The sequence below is a fragment of the Pseudophryne corroboree genome, chromosome 12 (assembly GCF_028390025.1).
Source record: "Pseudophryne corroboree isolate aPseCor3 chromosome 12, aPseCor3.hap2, whole genome shotgun sequence".
Classification (NCBI taxonomy): Eukaryota; Metazoa; Chordata; class Amphibia; order Anura; family Myobatrachidae; genus Pseudophryne; species Pseudophryne corroboree.
This window is the reverse complement of record NC_086455.1, coordinates 169,015,336-169,033,058: the sequence shown is the minus strand read 5'-3', so window position 1 is coordinate 169,033,058 and position 17,723 is coordinate 169,015,336. Positions and strand designations below refer to the sequence as shown.

General features: G+C 45.5%; 1 protein-coding gene across 1 annotated transcript in view; it reads left to right on the top strand.

The window, feature by feature from the left end:
• Nucleotides 1-385: 385 nt before the first annotated feature.
• The window catches only part of SLC24A4 (solute carrier family 24 member 4), a 160,419-nt gene continuing 143,081 nt past the window's right edge, over nucleotides 386-17,723 (top strand). The window contains exons 1-2 of the mRNA XM_063948475.1: nucleotides 386-1,108; nucleotides 13,251-13,364. Of these exons, the coding sequence (XP_063804545.1) occupies nucleotides 952-1,108; nucleotides 13,251-13,364 (271 nt within the window). The 5' untranslated portion in view covers nucleotides 386-951. The remainder of the gene's footprint in view (nucleotides 1,109-13,250; nucleotides 13,365-17,723) is intronic.

Here is a 17,723-nt window from a genome sequence, read left to right as displayed (position 1 = left end):
TTTAAAAGAACAAATACTGGCGGGTAAAGCGGTTTATACAGAGCTGTAGGGTGAATTCGGCTGCCTGGGGGTAAATGCATCATGAGCGGAGGAATCGCATCGGGATCCTGATAGCGCTTCCTCATTCTCAGGTGCGCAGACATCGCCAGACTGCGCACATCGCCCGACCACATCTCCGTCCTGTAGCCCCGACTAGATGTCGGTTGTCTCGGTCGTCCTGAAGCCCCTGCCTGTCAGAGGAAATTCTACAAACAAATGTTGCAGCTGCACAGACAACACAGAAAGGTAACATCGGTGCGCACATAATAAATAGCGGAAATACCGCCTCCTTACCGCCGTACACATGCACAGAACTCAGCTCTGCGAAACTGGGCAGAAGAGCTGACACCCTGCTGGAAATAGATCTGTGCATCCACACCAGGGAGCAGAGTCATCAGACACAGGGAGCAATGGGCAGAGTCTAGGGGCCACTTTGCATCGCCAGGGGCCACAGACTGCAGCATGCTTCTCTAACGCTGGGGAAACTCAGCTCTGGGCTTCCAGGATCTTTTCTCCTATTTACAGAGATGAGATAACTCCTTTTCTTGTCATCTCCCTCAGATGGGGCATTTATTAACCTCTCCACCCCCGCAGTGATGTCATAGGGCAGTAAGTGACGTCATCTGCTACTGACCCGGGCAGATTGCTCTCATCCTGGGGGGTGCAGAAGGTAGAAGCTGGTAATCGGCATATGTTGGAGGGTGAGGGGGAGGAGGAGAGGTCTCCCCCCTCCCTCCTTGCCTGGGATCCGAGGCTGGTGATCAGTCAGTGTGTGCAGGAGACAGCAGCAGTGCCTGGGCTGCAATGCTGGCTGCAACCCGCTGCTCCATGCGCCCACCTACACCCTGCGCCCACCTGCCCTAGGACTCCCACTCACTCACCGCCACCCCTCACACTCAACCAGCCGGGGACATGGAGGGCTGGGGCAGATGGACTTGCAGCCAAGCCCGGGCACAGCTACTGAGAGTGGGCAGGAGGAAGAGGAGGGAGAGGATAGTCCAGCAAGGAGCCTTCATTGCCACCCTCCTGTTTGCGGTGTGGTGCCTGTCCGGACTCCTGCATGGACCCGGTAAGTGCTGACAGCAGAGGGCTCTGGGGGTCTGGGTAGAGGGATATAGGGGGCCCGCAGGACACATTATAATCACAGAGTCTTTCTCCAATGCATAACATGTAGCATCTGCCACTTCTACAGCAACCTCTAGCCTTCTAGCTGCTGTGGAACTACAAGTCCCAGCTCAGTGTGGTTCCACAGGAGCTGATGAGCCCCAGCTTGCAAGGGTAGGAGTCTGGAAGTTTAATAATGCCTGGCTTATTAGTTATTACACCTGTATCAAGGCTTTTATATTTGGATGCAAGTCTAGTCTAACCTCCTATGTGCAGTATATTGGTTAATGGTCCATACAGGTCTCATACACTGGCTGACCCTATACATTCTCACCCCCTAACCTACAGTGTGTGCAGTATATGTGTGGGACATACAGGTCTCATACACTGGCTGACCCTATACATTCTCACCCCCTAACCTACAGTATGTGCAGTATATGTGTGTGACATACAGGTCTCATACACTGGCTGACCCTATACATTCTCACCCCCTAACCTACAGTATGTCAGTATATGTGGGGGACATACAGGTCTCATACACTGGCTGACCCTATACATTCTCACCCCCTAACCTACAGTATGTGCAGTATATGTGTGTGACATACAGGTCTCATACACTGGCTGACCCTATACATTCTCACCCCCTAACCTACAGTATGTGCAGTATATGTGTGGGACATACAGGTCTCATACACTGGCTGACCCTATACATTCTCACCCCCTAACCTACAGTGTGTGCAGTATATGTGTGTGACATACAGGTCTCATACACTGGCTGACCCTATACATTCTGACCCCCTAACCCACAGTATGTCAGTATATGTGTGGGACATACAGGTCTCATACACTGGCTGACCCTATACATTCTCACCCCCTAACCTACAGTATGTGCAGTATATGTGTGTGACATACAGGTCTCATACACTGGCTGACCCTATACATTCTCACCCCCTAACCTACAGTATGTCAGTATATGTGTGGGACATACAGGTCTCATACACTGGCTGACCCTATACATTCTCACCCCCTAACCTACAGTATGTGCAGTATATGTGTGTGACATACAGGTCTCATACACTGGCTGACCCTATACATTCTCACCCCCTAACCTACAGTATGTGCAGTATATGTGTGGGACATACAGGTCTCATACACTGGCTGACCCTATACATTCTCACCCCCTAACCTACAGTGTGTGCAGTATATGTGTGGGACATACAGGTCTCATGCACTGGCTGACCCTATACATTCTCACCCCCTAACCTACAGTAAGTGCAGTATATGTGTGGGACATACAGGTCTCATACAGTCTGGCTGACCCTATACATTCTCACCCCGTAACCTACAGTGTGTGCAGTATATGTGTGTGACATACAGGTCTCATACACTGGCTGACCCTATACATTCTCACCCCCTAACCTACAGTATGTGCAGTATATTGGTTAATGGTCCATACAGGTCTCATACACTGGCTGACCCTATACATTCTCACCCCCTAACCTACAGTGTGTGCAGTATATGTGTGGGACATACAGGTCTCATACACTGGCTGACCCTATACATTCTCACCCCCTAACCTACAGTATGTGCAGTATATGTGTGTGACATACAGGTCTCATACACTGGCTGACCCTATACATTCTCACCCCCTAACCTACAGTATGTCAGTATATGTGGGGGACATACAGGTCTCATACACTGGCTGACCCTATACATTCTCACCCCCTAACCTACAGTATGTGCAGTATATGTGTGTGACATACAGGTCTCATACACTGGCTGACCCTATACATTCTCACCCCCTAACCTACAGTATGTGCAGTATATGTGTGGGACATACAGGTCTCATACACTGGCTGACCCTATACATTCTCACCCCCTAACCTACAGTGTGTGCAGTATATGTGTGTGACATACAGGTCTCATACACTGGCTGACCCTATACATTCTGACCCCCTAACCCACAGTATGTCAGTATATGTGTGGGACATACAGGTCTCATACACTGGCTGACCCTATACATTCTCACCCCCTAACCTACAGTATGTGCAGTATATGTGTGTGACATACAGGTCTCATACACTGGCTGACCCTATACATTCTCACCCCCTAACCTACAGTATGTCAGTATATGTGTGGGACATACAGGTCTCATACACTGGCTGACCCTATACATTCTCACCCCCTAACCTACAGTATGTGCAGTATATGTGTGTGACATACAGGTCTCATACACTGGCTGACCCTATACATTCTCACCCCCTAACCTACAGTATGTGCAGTATATGTGTGGGACATACAGGTCTCATACACTGGCTGACCCTATACATTCTCACCCCCTAACCTACAGTGTGTGCAGTATATGTGTGGGACATACAGGTCTCATGCACTGGCTGACCCTATACATTCTCACCCCCTAACCTACAGTAAGTGCAGTATATGTGTGGGACATACAGGTCTCATACAGTCTGGCTGACCCTATACATTCTCACCCCGTAACCTACAGTGTGTGCAGTATATGTGTGTGACATACAGGTCTCATACACTGGCTGACCCTATACATTCTCACCCCCTAACCTACAGTATGTGCAGTATATGTGTAGGACATACAGGTCTCATACAGTCTGGCTGACCCTATACATTCTCACCCCCTAACCTACAGTGTGTGCAGTATATGTGTGTGACATACAGGTCTCATACACTGGCTGACCCTATACATTCTGACCCCCTAACCTACAGTATGTCAGTATATGTGTGGGACATACAGGTCTCATACACTGGCTGACCCTATACATTCTCACCCCCTAACCTACAGTATGTGCAGTATATGTGTTGGACATACAGGTCTCATACACTGGCTGACCCTATACATTCTCATCCCCTAACCTACAGTATGTGCAGTATATGTGTGGGACATACAGGTCTCATGCACTGGCTGACCCTATACATTCTCACCCACTAACCTACAGTATGTGCAGTATATGTGTGGGACATACAGGTCTCATACACTGGCTGACCCTATACATTCTCACCCCCTAACCTACAGTATGTGCAGTATATGTGTGGGACATACAGGTCTCATACAGTCTGGATGACCCTATACATTCTCACCCCGTAACCTACAGTGTGTGCAGTATATGTGTTGGACATACAGGTCTCATGCACTGTCTGACCCTATACATTCTCACCCCCTAACCTACAGTATGTGCAGTATATGTGTGGGACATACAGGTCTCATACAGTCTGGCTGACCCTATACATTCTCACCCCCTAACCTACAGTATGTGCAGTATATGTGTGGGACATACAGGTCTCATACAGTCTGGCTGACCCTATACATTCTCACCCCCTAACCTACAGTAAGTGCAGTATATGTGTGGGACATACAGGTCTCATACAGTCTGGCTGACCCTATACATTCTCATCCCCTAACCTACAGTGTGTGCAGTATATGTGTGGGACATACAGGTCTCATACAGTCTGGCTGACCCTATACATTTATTTCTAGGGTTTATTGTCTCTTTGGATGCTAGTTTAGTGTACTATCACTCCTATGCTCCTGTTGTCAGTATATGGCTCGGTCCATACAGGCCCCATACAGTCTGCCAGACCCTATACATTTATCCCAGGTCTTGTTTTATGAGGCCGTTAAAGCCACTTGCCAATAATGTGGATTTGGTAGAATTTGCTGCCCCACAACAAATACATTTTGTATTAGCTATTATTATAAAATCAGCCAATTGCAATATTACGTATGAACAAAGCATCGTTACACCCATAAGAAGCACACATACCAGCCGGATATTACCCCAGGAGAGTCACAAGCAAGATACTATCCCATGAAGGGTTTAGCAATCTAGTGGCATATGATTTAATAGGTGTAAAATCGACACGCAATCTGATTTGTAATATTTGTCTGTCAAACTGTGAGTGATTCCAGCGGCTCAGGTAGGAGAGTGTGTGGGTGGGGATAGATTACATGCAGGAACAGAGTTTAATTAGACACTGCAGAGATTCAGGTAGGGGGGGGGGGGGGCTGGAAGGGGTTCTCCATAGATCTGTGTTGGGGGGCGGGGGGGGGGGGGGGGGGGGGGCGCTGGTGGGGGTTCTCCATAGATCTGGGTTGGGGGCTTGTCCTGAGACGAGGAGTACTTGGGCCAGGAGAATTCCCTGCATCCTCTGCAGAGTTTATAGACTAATAATCTCACCTGAATGCTATAAAGGCTCCAGTAGGAAGAAGCTATTGGTAGTTGACATGTGTGGTGTGTGATTTGCTCTGCTGCTGCAGTATATAGACCCAATTCTGGTGCTTCCTGATAAATTCCACCAGCGTCTTTGTTCCCTGCATGAAAACTCCCCATTCCCAGGGCGGCTCTGCGTTATTAGTGTGTGCATGTGCGTGTGGCAAATCAGAGGTCGTGGTGTAATGGAATAGTGTCTGACCTTTCTGTTACATAAAGGAGATTGTGATCTGAGAGTAATACTCTGGTAAAGTCACGGCTTGTCCCCGTCGACACACACAGACCAGGATTAACTTTGAGGCTTTATTTCAAAAATAAACTCAGAGAAGAATCAATTTACACCAATCTATATGGACTTCTGGAGGGGATAGAAGAATCGTGTAAGGTGTCTGTAGGATGAGCAATCCAGACTGAATGTCGTTTCTAACAGGGAGACCAAGCTGGGACTGTTCCACATGATAACGTTAATGATGTTCTTAATAGAATTATTGTTAAGGATTTGTAATCGTATTGCAGTGATAAGTATCTGATACTGGAGTCTTCATATGGCCTATATTGTACTGCTGACAGCTTTTATGGGGACTGTGCCAATTACTGGCCAATTACTTTATATGCTGAGGCGGATGTCGCTGGCTCCTTGTGAATATATAGGCTGCATTCTCAGTGATGTCACTGGTTCCTATAGTCTGCATTCTCAGTGATGTCACAGCTTCCTAGTAAACGGAGAGGCTGCAATCTCAGTGATGTCACTGGTTCCTAGCGACTGGATAGGCTGCAATCTCAGTGATGTCACTGGTTCCTAGCGACTGGATAGGCTGCACTCTCAGTGATGTCACTGGTTCCTAGTGACTGGATAGGCTGAATTCTCAGTGACGTCACTGGTTCCTAGTGAATGGATAGGCTGCATTCTTAGTGATGTCACTGGCTCCTAGCGACTGGATAGGCTGCATTCTCAGTGACGTCACTGGTTCCTAGTGAGTGGATAGGCTGCATTCTCAGTGATGTCACTGGTTCCTAGTGACTAGATAAGCTGCATTCTCAGTGATGTCACTGGTTCCTAGCGACTGGATAGGCTGCATTCTCAGTGACGTCACTGGTTCCTAGTGACTGGATGGGCTGCATTCTCAGTGATGTCACTGGTTCCTAGTGACTGGATGGGCTGCATTCTCAGTGATGTCACTGGTTCCTAGTGAATGATTAGGCTGCATTCTCAGTGATGTCACTGGTTCCTAGCGACTGGATAGGCTGCATTCTCAGTGATGTCACTGGTTCCTAGCGACTGGATAGGCTGCATTCTCAGTGATGTCACTGGTTCCTAGTGACTGGATAGGCTGCACTCTCAGTGATGTTGCTGGCTCCTTGTGAATATATAGGCTGCATTCTCAGTGATGTCACTGGTTCCTATAGGCTGCATTCTCAGTGATGTCACTGGTTCCTAGCAACTGGATAGGCTGCATTCTCAGTGATGTCACTGGTTCATAGCGACTGGATAGGCTGCATTCTCAGTGATGTCACTGCTACCTAATGACTGGATAGGCTGCATTCTCAGTGATGTTACTGGCTCCTAGTGACTGGATAGGCTGCACTCTCAGTGATGTCACTGGTTCCTAGTGACTGGATAGGCTTCATTCTCAGTGATGTCACTGGTTCCTAGTGACTGGATAGGCTGCATTCTCAGTGATGTCACTGGTTCCTAGTGACTGGATAGGCTGCATTCACAGTGATGTCACTGGCTCCTAGTGACTGGATGGGCTGCATTCACAGTGATGTCACTGGTTCCTAATGACTGGATAGGCTGCACTCTCAGTGATGTCACTGGTTCCTAGTGACTGGATAGGCTGCATTCTCAGTGATGTCACTGGTTCCTAGTGACTGGATAGGCTGCATTCTCAGTGATGTTACTGGTTCCTAATGACTGGATAGGCTGCATTCTCAGTGATGTCACTGGTTCCTAGTGACTGGATGGGCTGCATTCACAGTGATGTCACTGGTTCCTAGTGACTGGATAGGCTGCACTCCCAGTGATGTCACTTGTTCCTAGTGACTGTGTAGGCTGCATTCTCAGTGATGTCACTGGTTCCTAGTGACTGGATAGGCTGCATTCTCAGTGATGTCACTGGTTCCTAGTGACTGGATAGGCTGCATTCTCAGTGATGTCACTGGTTCCTAGTGACTGGATAGGCTGCACTCTCAGTGATGTCACTGGTTCCTAGTGACTGGATAGGCTGCACTCTCAGTGATGTCACTGGTTCCTAGTGACTGGATAGGCTGCATTCACAGTGATATAATTCTCTCGTTTCATAGCTGCAGTCCTTTTTGACGACGTGCCTCACTGTGATGTTATAAGTGAAAAATAGGCGACAGGCCACATTATGTCTGCCTCCTTTGTGAGCATGTAACCTATACACATTTAATCGGCTGCATAATAATTTTGCCTACCCTTCATTGTATAATCCTGTGTTGCAGGATAACTAGGTAATAATTATGGGGCCTTCTAAGAGTGCATGGAAGAGCACAGGGAACTTGCAGAAGATAAATTGCTTGCTTTGCTCATGCTGAGCCCCACGCATTCTTGCACCGATGGCAGCTGTCTCTGTTATCTAAACCCAATCCTGAGCCAGGCATATAGGCTTTGCAACATATGTTTTATCCTGTCCCTTGCTTTCCAGGTAGGGGCAGCAGAAGCTTTGGTGGTCCGCCATCTGCAGGATGGAGGTAGGGGCAGGGTATCCGGACTCTGGGTCGACACCCATTTGTCGACAGTGGCTAGGTCAATTTGTACATGTATACATTATATTCTCAGTGATGTCACTTGTTCTTATAGGCTGCATTCTGAGTGCAGCCTATAGGAACCTTTTTTCATGTCGACCTAATGTCCGTGTCGACCTATTTCTAGTGTCGACCTAGCCACTGTTAACCAATAGGTGTCGACCTAGACACTGTCCACCCTGAGTCCCATTCCCAGGGACAGTACCTCTGCTCCCCTCCATCTGCCAGTATGTCGCTGTACAGTGACATCATAGCCCAGGGCCACTTCCCTGCCCATCAGACATTGAGAATGAGGAGCCGGCAGCTTCACATGTAAAAATGGCACCAAGGTCATGAGTTCAATTCCCAACCAAGGCTTATCTGTGTGTAGTTTGTATGTTTCTGTGGGTCTCTTCCCATACTCCAAAAAATGGTGGTAGGTTATCTGGCTTCTGACAAAGATTAATTCTAGTGTGAATGTGTGTACCTGTTTGAAATTCCCCACACGATCATGGGTGGCCAATGAGATTTGTTTTATCAGCACTGACCTGCGCTGGATGGCTTCCCAACCCTACGAGAACCTGTAGCTCAGTAGGAAGATGACCATGCGCAGAAGCTTATAAAGCTTGTCTTCCGAATTGATTTATGATCACAGCCCAGTTAATTGTCTGAATGGTTATGACTAGATGAATATTGGGCACCGTTTCAGTGACATTGTCCAATTGTCCAGTGTTGCAAATAATAATCTCAGTGGGTTGTTAGAGTTCTTCCGTTTCAGCAGTTACACAAGGCTCTGGGTAAAATACTTTCCCCCCCATAATCCCCGGCTCCGTATAGCGCTGCATGACAGCAGTTGTCTCATATTTGGGACCCCTTCATTTTAAGGCGTCTATTCATGAAGCAGTGAATACAGTGGAGAAGTGAGCCAGTGGAGAAGTTGTCCGTGGCAACCAATCAGCTGCTACATATCATTTTATAGAATGCACTTTATAAATGTTTCTTCAACACTGATTGGTTGCCATGGGCAACTTCTCCACTGGCTCACTTCTCCTCTCTTTTCACAGCTTCATGAATAGGCGTAAGCCCCTAAGGGGTCTATTCATGAAGCAGTGAAAAGTGTGGAGAAGTGAGACGGTGGAGAAGTTGCCCATGGCGACCAACCAGCTTTGATGTAACATTTATAATTTGCATATTATAAAATTACACAGAGCAGCTGATTGGTTGCCATGGGCAACTTCTCCACTGATTCACTTCTCCACACTTTTCACTGCTTCATGAATAGACCCCTAAGAGAGGCTCCCATTGGCGTTAAAATGTCTGCATTGAAAAGTTTGGGATGGGGTAATTGGGAGACAGAAAGAACAGTGCTCAGCCCAAAGCAGTGACTATATACTGTAACAGATATTCGTCTCCCCTGTGAGATTTGTCTAATAAAGAACCATGTGTAATTTTAAATGAATTAGATTTTTAAATGTCATGTGAATCAGGCCGGTGTGTTCTCAGTTGGGGGAGATGGTGATACGTCTCCAGAGAGCTACTTATCCGGTCAGGTTCTCTTTAGGGAAATCATATAAATGGCAAATGTGCTGTGTTTTTCTAAGCATTTAATTGAATTATAACCCAAACGCTATGCAGAACTTCCAATAAGAGTCACTTTTTTTTTAATCAAGATTTTCTCACTTAGGGGGTAATTCCAAGTTGATCGCAGCAGGATTTTTGTTAGCAGTTGGGCAAAACCATGTGCACTGCAGGGGAGGCAGATTTAACATGTGCAGAGAGAGCGGGGGTCCTCCGTCACCGCATTGCGATAGGTGGCGATGTATGTTAATACATCCCGCCCTCAGTGTGCTATGGGCAAACTTCTCCAATGGTCCACTTCTCCACACTCCCACTGTTTGATACACCAATCCCTAAGGGGTATATTTACTAAGGTGCAGGTTTATAGAAGTGGAGGTGTTGCTCATAGCTACCAACCAGATTCTACTTATCATTTATCTAGCACCTAAATCTAGAAGATAATAGCTAGAATGTCATTGGTTGCTATGGGCAATTGCTCCACTTATATAAACCCGCACCTTAGTAAATATACCCCTAAAGGTGGGTACACACTAGGCGATGTGAGCGGCATCGCTAATGTTTCCCCTCCCGGGCTGGGTATACACACTGTGCGATATCACACAGTGATGTCATGCCGTGGCCGGCCGGAGCATGCAGCTTTGGACAATGAGTCCAAATTGAGCTGAATGCACGGCTGAGACCGGGGGTCATTAATGACCCGTGGAGCCTCGCATTGCTGGTTGTCGGCTGCGTACCCACTGGGCAATATAATAAACTACATCGCTCAGGAGGGGTATGTACCCACCTTAAGGGGGACAAGTACTAAGCAGTGATAAGAGTGGAGAAGTGAGCCAGAAGAGAAGTTGCCCATGGCGACCAATCAGCATTGATGTAACATTTATCATTTGCATACTATAAACATATACAGAGCAGCTGATTGGTTGCCATGGGTAACTTCTCACTGGCTCACTTCTCCACTTTTATCACTGCTTAGTACATGTCCCCCTAACTGTCTTATGCCTCAGTGATGTCACCAGCTCCTAGTGATTTGATTGGTTGAATATCGTGAGCCCAGGAATCTGCTGCATCCAGTGTGTGTACATCTCACACAGACCTAATTATCACATCATCTATTATTTCATCATGCCTTAGTTGCAGCCCCAAATATATAATTCTTATAAAGGTATTTTGCATTATTGTTACAAGAAAAAACAAAGAACCCTCTTATGTTTCCCATGTGTAATAGGCAATTTGTTCACATTGCGTTGCCATGTGCCGCTCATATTTGCTGTAACACTGCAGAGTATCGACTATCATGTTCCCTCTAAAGGGCCCCATACACTAGAACGATAATTCCCGATATCATCCAAATTCGGGCTGATATATCGGGTGAAATCGGGCATTTTGTTTGTGTTTCTGATCCGATGCGCGTTCCCGTGAGGGTCGGATCGGCTCCCCTAGATCGTTAGTGCTGCGCTCGTGATATGTCGGTTCCCACAGGCAGGGCTGGGATCGCATAAAATATATCGCATGCAAAATGTACCAAATCGTATGGAACCACGCCCGGGAAGCTCCCGGGAGAGTTCTAGGGAAATCGCCTCCGACTTCAGCCTCAGACATATCGCTGTAGTGTATGGGGGCCTTAAGTTATGCACAATGGAAATACTGGTGTTAAAAATGGAACTTGAAAGCCCATTGTGCTGAGTTACACTGCACAGCAGTCTTTATACAGCAATCTGTGATGTGGAGCTCTCATTAGATTAAGCTGCCGATAACCTTTTCAGAGCACACAGGGATAATTATTGTTGTTTATTTATATAGCGCCTCTATAGTCCGCAGGTTTTCTAGAGCATAATGAGGCATTCACATCAGTCCCTGCCTCGCTAGAGCTTACAGCCATTCCTTACCACACACGCGCCCCACTTGTGTGGAGTTTGTATGTCCTCCCCATGCTTGCGTGGGTTTCCTCAGGGTACACCAGTTTCCTTCCATACTCCAAACACCTACTGGTTGGTAAATTTGACTCCTGGCAGAAATGAACACTACTGTAAGGAATATAGATTGTAAGCTCACTGGGACAGTGATGGATGTGAAATATTCTCTGTAAAGGGCTGCGGAATATGTGTGCGCTATTTAAACTACTGTTAGTAAATAGTATAACTAGGAAGGACAAGGGAAGAATTACATACAGCACTCCTATATTTTGGAATAACAGGGCTAACCACTGTGCTATCATGTAGCACATTATCAGAATTATTCTTAATAACCGTCCACCCAGTTGAATGTTTGCTTTTACCAAAATAAATGTAAAAGTAATCCTTATAATATAAACAAGATAATTTATGTGTGCCATATATAGACATGAAGTGGGTAATTTAATCGTTCTCATTAACCACACAGAAGGAGGCAGAAATGACTGAATCTAAATTCAGAATGCAGTCTATCAATAACCTAGGTTAGCGTGAGGTAACTGAGGCATGAGGTGTAAGTTACTAGTAAATTGTAGAGTGAGGTCACGGAGGCATGAGGTGTAAGTTACTAGTAAATTGTAGAGTGAGGTAACGGAGGCATGAGGTGTAAGTTACTAGTAAATTGTATAGTGAGGTAACGGAGGCATGAGGTGTAAGTTAGTAGTAAATTGTAGAGTGAGGTAACGGAGGCATGAGGTGTAAGTTACTAGTAAATTGTAGAGTGAGGTAACGGAGGCATGAGGTGTAAGTTACTAGTAAATTGTAGAGTGAGGTAACGGAGGCATGAGGTGTAAGTTACTAGTAAATTGTATAGTGAGGTAACGGAGGCATGAGGTGTAAGTTACTAGTAAATTGTTACTGGCTGAGTTGTGGTAACTCGTGAGGCAAGTGTTAAAGGTGCAACAAACAAGTGACTGTTCACAAGGCTGGAAATAGCCGACTGGAATTAGCACAGACTTTTATTAGTCAGTGACATTCTGAACAAACTAATCCCTCCTAATCCTTAAATCCTCATTTTTCCTGAAAACACAGAATTTGGAGTGCGTTCCACCGTCAGCTGCATAGTCTGGATATGCCAATGCCAAAATATTAAGCCAATGTGCACGCTTTGCTTTTTCCCCCTCTTAATAACTACTTAACTGGCATGGTCAGATTACGTGTGACCGCGCCGCCCCACTGTGTCCCTCAGATTTTGACAAGGAGATCCGTTCTGCAGATGTCCATAATTTTAATATTTCAGTATTTTAAAAAACACTTTTTAAACTATAATAAAAAAAACAAAAAAAAACAAGTATGAATGGTTTTGAAGGGAAAATCAGTGTTTAACTATTACTGGGTGTAACGTGAAAGATTATTGTAACAGGGGCAGTTGGCGCTAAAGTTCAAGGACCTAGAACATCAAAGCTACCAGTATGGTCAGTAGTAATTTCCAGAGTCCATAGTGGACAACGCCTGACACTGGCTTTAGTGGAAATGTAAATGTCTAAAAATGAGAAACGCAGTTCCAGAGTATCTAGTGCTGCGTCTCCCCTGTTCTGTGTTTTGTAAATGATTTTCAGTATGCGTCATGCAGCTCACTCTTCTACTACAGGTCGAGGAACGTCAATGGGAGACCAGACGGCTGCGTCTAATGCCCATGTATGGAGGAACCGGAAGCTTATGGCATCAGGCAATGGGTCACAGGGAAAGAATTGCACTGAACCAGGTAATACATGGTTAGAAATGTGCGCTAGACAGCAAATGTTAACTCTGTAGAGAGGACACAAGTTTTATGGTAGTTTTACAGTATTGGGGGGGGGCGATGTATTACAGTACATCAAGTCCTGATTCACTTTTGAGCTCACGACCTGGGATTGGTTTGAAAATTCCTGATGTGCCTGTGATAGCAGTTGTATCGCATGATCTCAATGTGTCCCCATGTTATTGATAACATTCAATAAATGATTTCTTTCCATATACAAAAGAGAAGTTGATACATTTTCCTCATAACAAGTGGTATATCACTTACCTGAGTATATGAATTTTCCTGTGAGAGTGGACACTTTGCTATACTTTGTTTTCTGCTGAATTTGGTTGACGGGAAACAAAGTATACAGTGCCTTGCTAAAGTATTCACCCCCTTGGCATATATATATATATATATATATATATATACATAACGTATTCACCCCCCTTGGCTTTTCACCTATTTTGTTACATTACAACCTGTATTTTAATTTTTTCATTTAATCTGAATTTTATGTGGTGGATCTGCACAAAATAGTCTGAGTTGGTGAAGTGAAATTAGAAAAATTGATATAAAAAATAATTTTTCTAAATAAAAATCTGAAAATTGGCATGTGCATATGTATTCACCCCCTTTGCTATGAAGCCCCTCAAAAGTTCTGGTGCAACCAATTACCTTCAGAAGTCACATAATTAGGGAAATGAAGTCCACCTGTGTGCTAAGTGTCACATGATCTGTCAGTATAAACACACCTTTTCTCAAAGGCCCCAGAGGCTACAACACCACTAAGCAAGAGGCATCACACCATGAAGACCAAGGAGCTCTCCAAACAAGTCAGGGACAAAGTTGTTGAGAAGTTCAAGTCAGGGTTGGGTTATAAAAAAATATCCGAATCTCTGATGATCCGCCGGAGCACCATCAAATCCATCATATTCAAATGGAAAGAACATGGTAACACAACAAACCTGCCAAGAGAGGGCCGGTCACCAAAACTCACAGACCGAGCAGGGAGGGCATTAATCAGAGAGGCAGCACAGAGACCAAAGGTAACCCTGAAGGAGCTGCAGAGTTCCACAGCAGAGACTGGTGTAGATTGTGCGCATGTGACCACAATAAGCCGTACACTCCACAGAGCTGGGCTTTATGGAAGAGTGGCCAGAAAAAAGCCATTACTTAGTGATAAAAATAAGAAGGCACGTTTTGAGTTTGCCAAAAGGCATTTGGACGACTCCCCAAATGTATGGAGGAAGGTGCTCTGGTCAGATGAGACTAAAATTGAACTTTTCGGCCACCAAGGAAAACGCTATGTCTGGCGCAAACCCAACACATCCCATCACCCCAAGAACACCATCCCCCACAGTGAAACATGGTGGTGGCAGCATCATGCTGTGGGGATGTTTTTCAGCAGCAGGGACTGGGAAACTGTTTTGAGTCGAGGGAAAGATGGATGATGCTAAATACAGGGATATTCTTGAGCAAAACCTGTTTCAGTCTGCCTGGGATTTGAGACTGGGATGGAGGTTCACCTTCCAGCAGGACAATGACCCGAAACATACTGCTAAAGCAACACTCGAGTGGTTTAAGGGGAAACGTGTTGGAATGGCCTAGTCAAAGCCCAGATCTCAATCCAATTGAGAATCTGTGGTCAGTCTTGAAGATTGCTGTTCACAAGCGGAAACCATCTAACATGAAGGAGCTGGAGCAGTTTTGCCTTGAGAATGGGCAAAAATCCCAGTGGCAAGATATGGCAAGCTCATAGAGACTTATCCAAAGCGACTTGCAGCTGTAATTGCCGAAAAGGTGGCTCTCCAAAGTAGAAGTTTTCTGTTATTTTGTCCTATTTGTTGTTTGCTTCACAATTAAAAATAAAATAAAAAAATCTTTCTATGTTGTAGCCATGTACTGTGAATGTCAAGATGCAAACCTTCAAACAATCCATTTTAATACCAGGTTGTGAGGCAACTAAACATGACAAATGCAAACGGGGGGGGGGGGGGGGGGGGGTGAATACTTTAGCAAGGCACTGTATATCAGCACCTATATCTGGTTCTCAAATTGCTTCATAAACATAAGTGATTCACTTATCAACATGTGATATCACCCAATCTGACATCATGAATTTGATTTGGCAGCCGTCATAAAATATACATCAAGCAGAAATGAATCAATAACTCTATAAAACCTAATGTACATTCTCTAAGTTTCTCTGTATCTGTAAAACATAGGAGCCAGAAAACCAGTCTGGCTGTCTGTCTACCTATTCCTTTAGAATGTAAGCTCTCACGAGCAGGACCCTCTTCCCTCATGTGCCTTTCCTTCCATACTCCCTTCGACGGCACCAGATCCTGATACTTATTTCCTTGTCGTCTGCGGACGCAGCTATGTTTATATACCCCGTACTTGTCCTATATTGTCTTGAACTATTAAGTCACTGTTTTTTTGTTTTGCTTATTTGTTTACATGTAACTGGGCGCTATGGTTCCCATGTGGCGCCCGTATAAAAAAGGCATATCCTATCTATCTATCTATCTATCTATCTATCTATCTATCTATCTATCTATCTATCTATCGTGAGTATGTGAAAGAAGGGAGTGAGGCTGTCAGCCCAGTGTGCAGGGATGTCAAACATGTATCACAGCAGCTAAAGTGAACCCAGAACAGTGATATAATGCCAGTGTGCACTGAACCACCTGCACTCATGGTGGTATACACAGTATGGGAGTCATTCCGAGTTGTTCGCTCGCAAGCTGCTTTTAGCAGCTTTGCACACGCTAAGCCGCCGCCTACTGGGAGTGAATCTTAGCTTATCAAAATTGCGAACGAAAGATTAGCAGAATTGCGAATAGACACTTCTTAGCAGTTAGCTCCACACTTACTCGGCATCTGCGATCAGTTCAGTCAGTTTCGTTCCTGGTTTGACGTCACAAACACACCCAGCGTTCGCCCAGACACTCCTCCATTTCTCCAGCCACACCCGCGTTTTTCCCAGAAACGGTAGCGTTTTTTCGCACACACCCATAAAACGGCCAGTTTCCGCCCAGAAACACCCACTTCCTGTCAATCACATTACGATCACCAGAACGAAGAAAAAACCTCGTAATGCCGTGAGTAAAATACCTAACTGCATAGCAAATTTACTTGGCGCAGTCGCACTGCGGACATTGCGCATGCGCATTAGCGACTAATCGCTCCGTTGCGAGAAAAAAATAACGAGCGAACAACTCGGAATGACCCCCTATATACTAACCAATAAGTCATTGGCTTTCATCAGTCTACAGGAAGTAAGTGTCTGGATCTATTCATCAATATTACTATAAAATATGTGTTCTTTCTATGGGGTAAAGCATTAAAGTGCTGTTTATAGCTGGATTAGAAGTTTTTATTCAGTACATCATTTTAGAACCTTTTAGTCTGTATTTAAATATATTTAAAATGACATTCAGTTGTATCTGGTATGTACTGTATCTGGTATGTACTGTATCTGGTATGTACTGTATCTGGTTGCCCATTATAGGAAATGGTTATACATAAAAGGTTACAGAAAAGAAGACACAATGGTAGATTATATAACATGCCGTGAGGATGAAGATCTTACGGGTAGGTTACTAAGGGGTCTATTCATGCAGCAGAGAAAAGCCCTGTTTTGCGGTAAACATGGCTTTTCTCTGCTTACCGCAATTCACAGAGCGGGTTACCGTGGAGAAGTCCCTAACTTCCCCAGCGGCACCCCCGCTCTGTGGCTGAATCGCATCACCATACGTTTGTATGGTGACTGCAATTCATGTAGGAACGGAAAGCCCAGCTTTCCGTTACCCTTCGCAAAACCCCATCGCCTTCTCAGACAGGCGATGGGGAGGCTTGTACAGGAGAAGAGCAATGAAGACGTCCGTCTCCTGCCTTCTCCCCGCCCCTTCCGTGACAAGAGCCAATCAGAGGAGCCCAGGGCATATGCATTTGCATATGCCGGGTCACCTCCTCCTTGCTGCCCTTGCCCGCCGCTGGATGTCTCGTTTCCCCGGCGCATGCGGAGATGACACCTGGAGGTGGGGGGGGGGACACTGCGCATGTGCAGAAGACCCCAGCCGCGGTATGAAGATAGAAGACTGGAGAAGCCAGGATCGCGGAACAGCCGGATACCGCATCGCATCAGGGAACAGGTAAGTATTAATGAATTGCGTGGGAAATCTGAAAAAAACCCTGAAATAAGAATGCGATGTTTAGTGAAAAGTTAAACATAAACATCGCATTCTTACATGAATAGACCCCTAAATAACAAAAATGAGTCTCCTGTAGGAGATATGTAGAAATGGTGATGTCTTAGGGTGCAACGCTTAATAT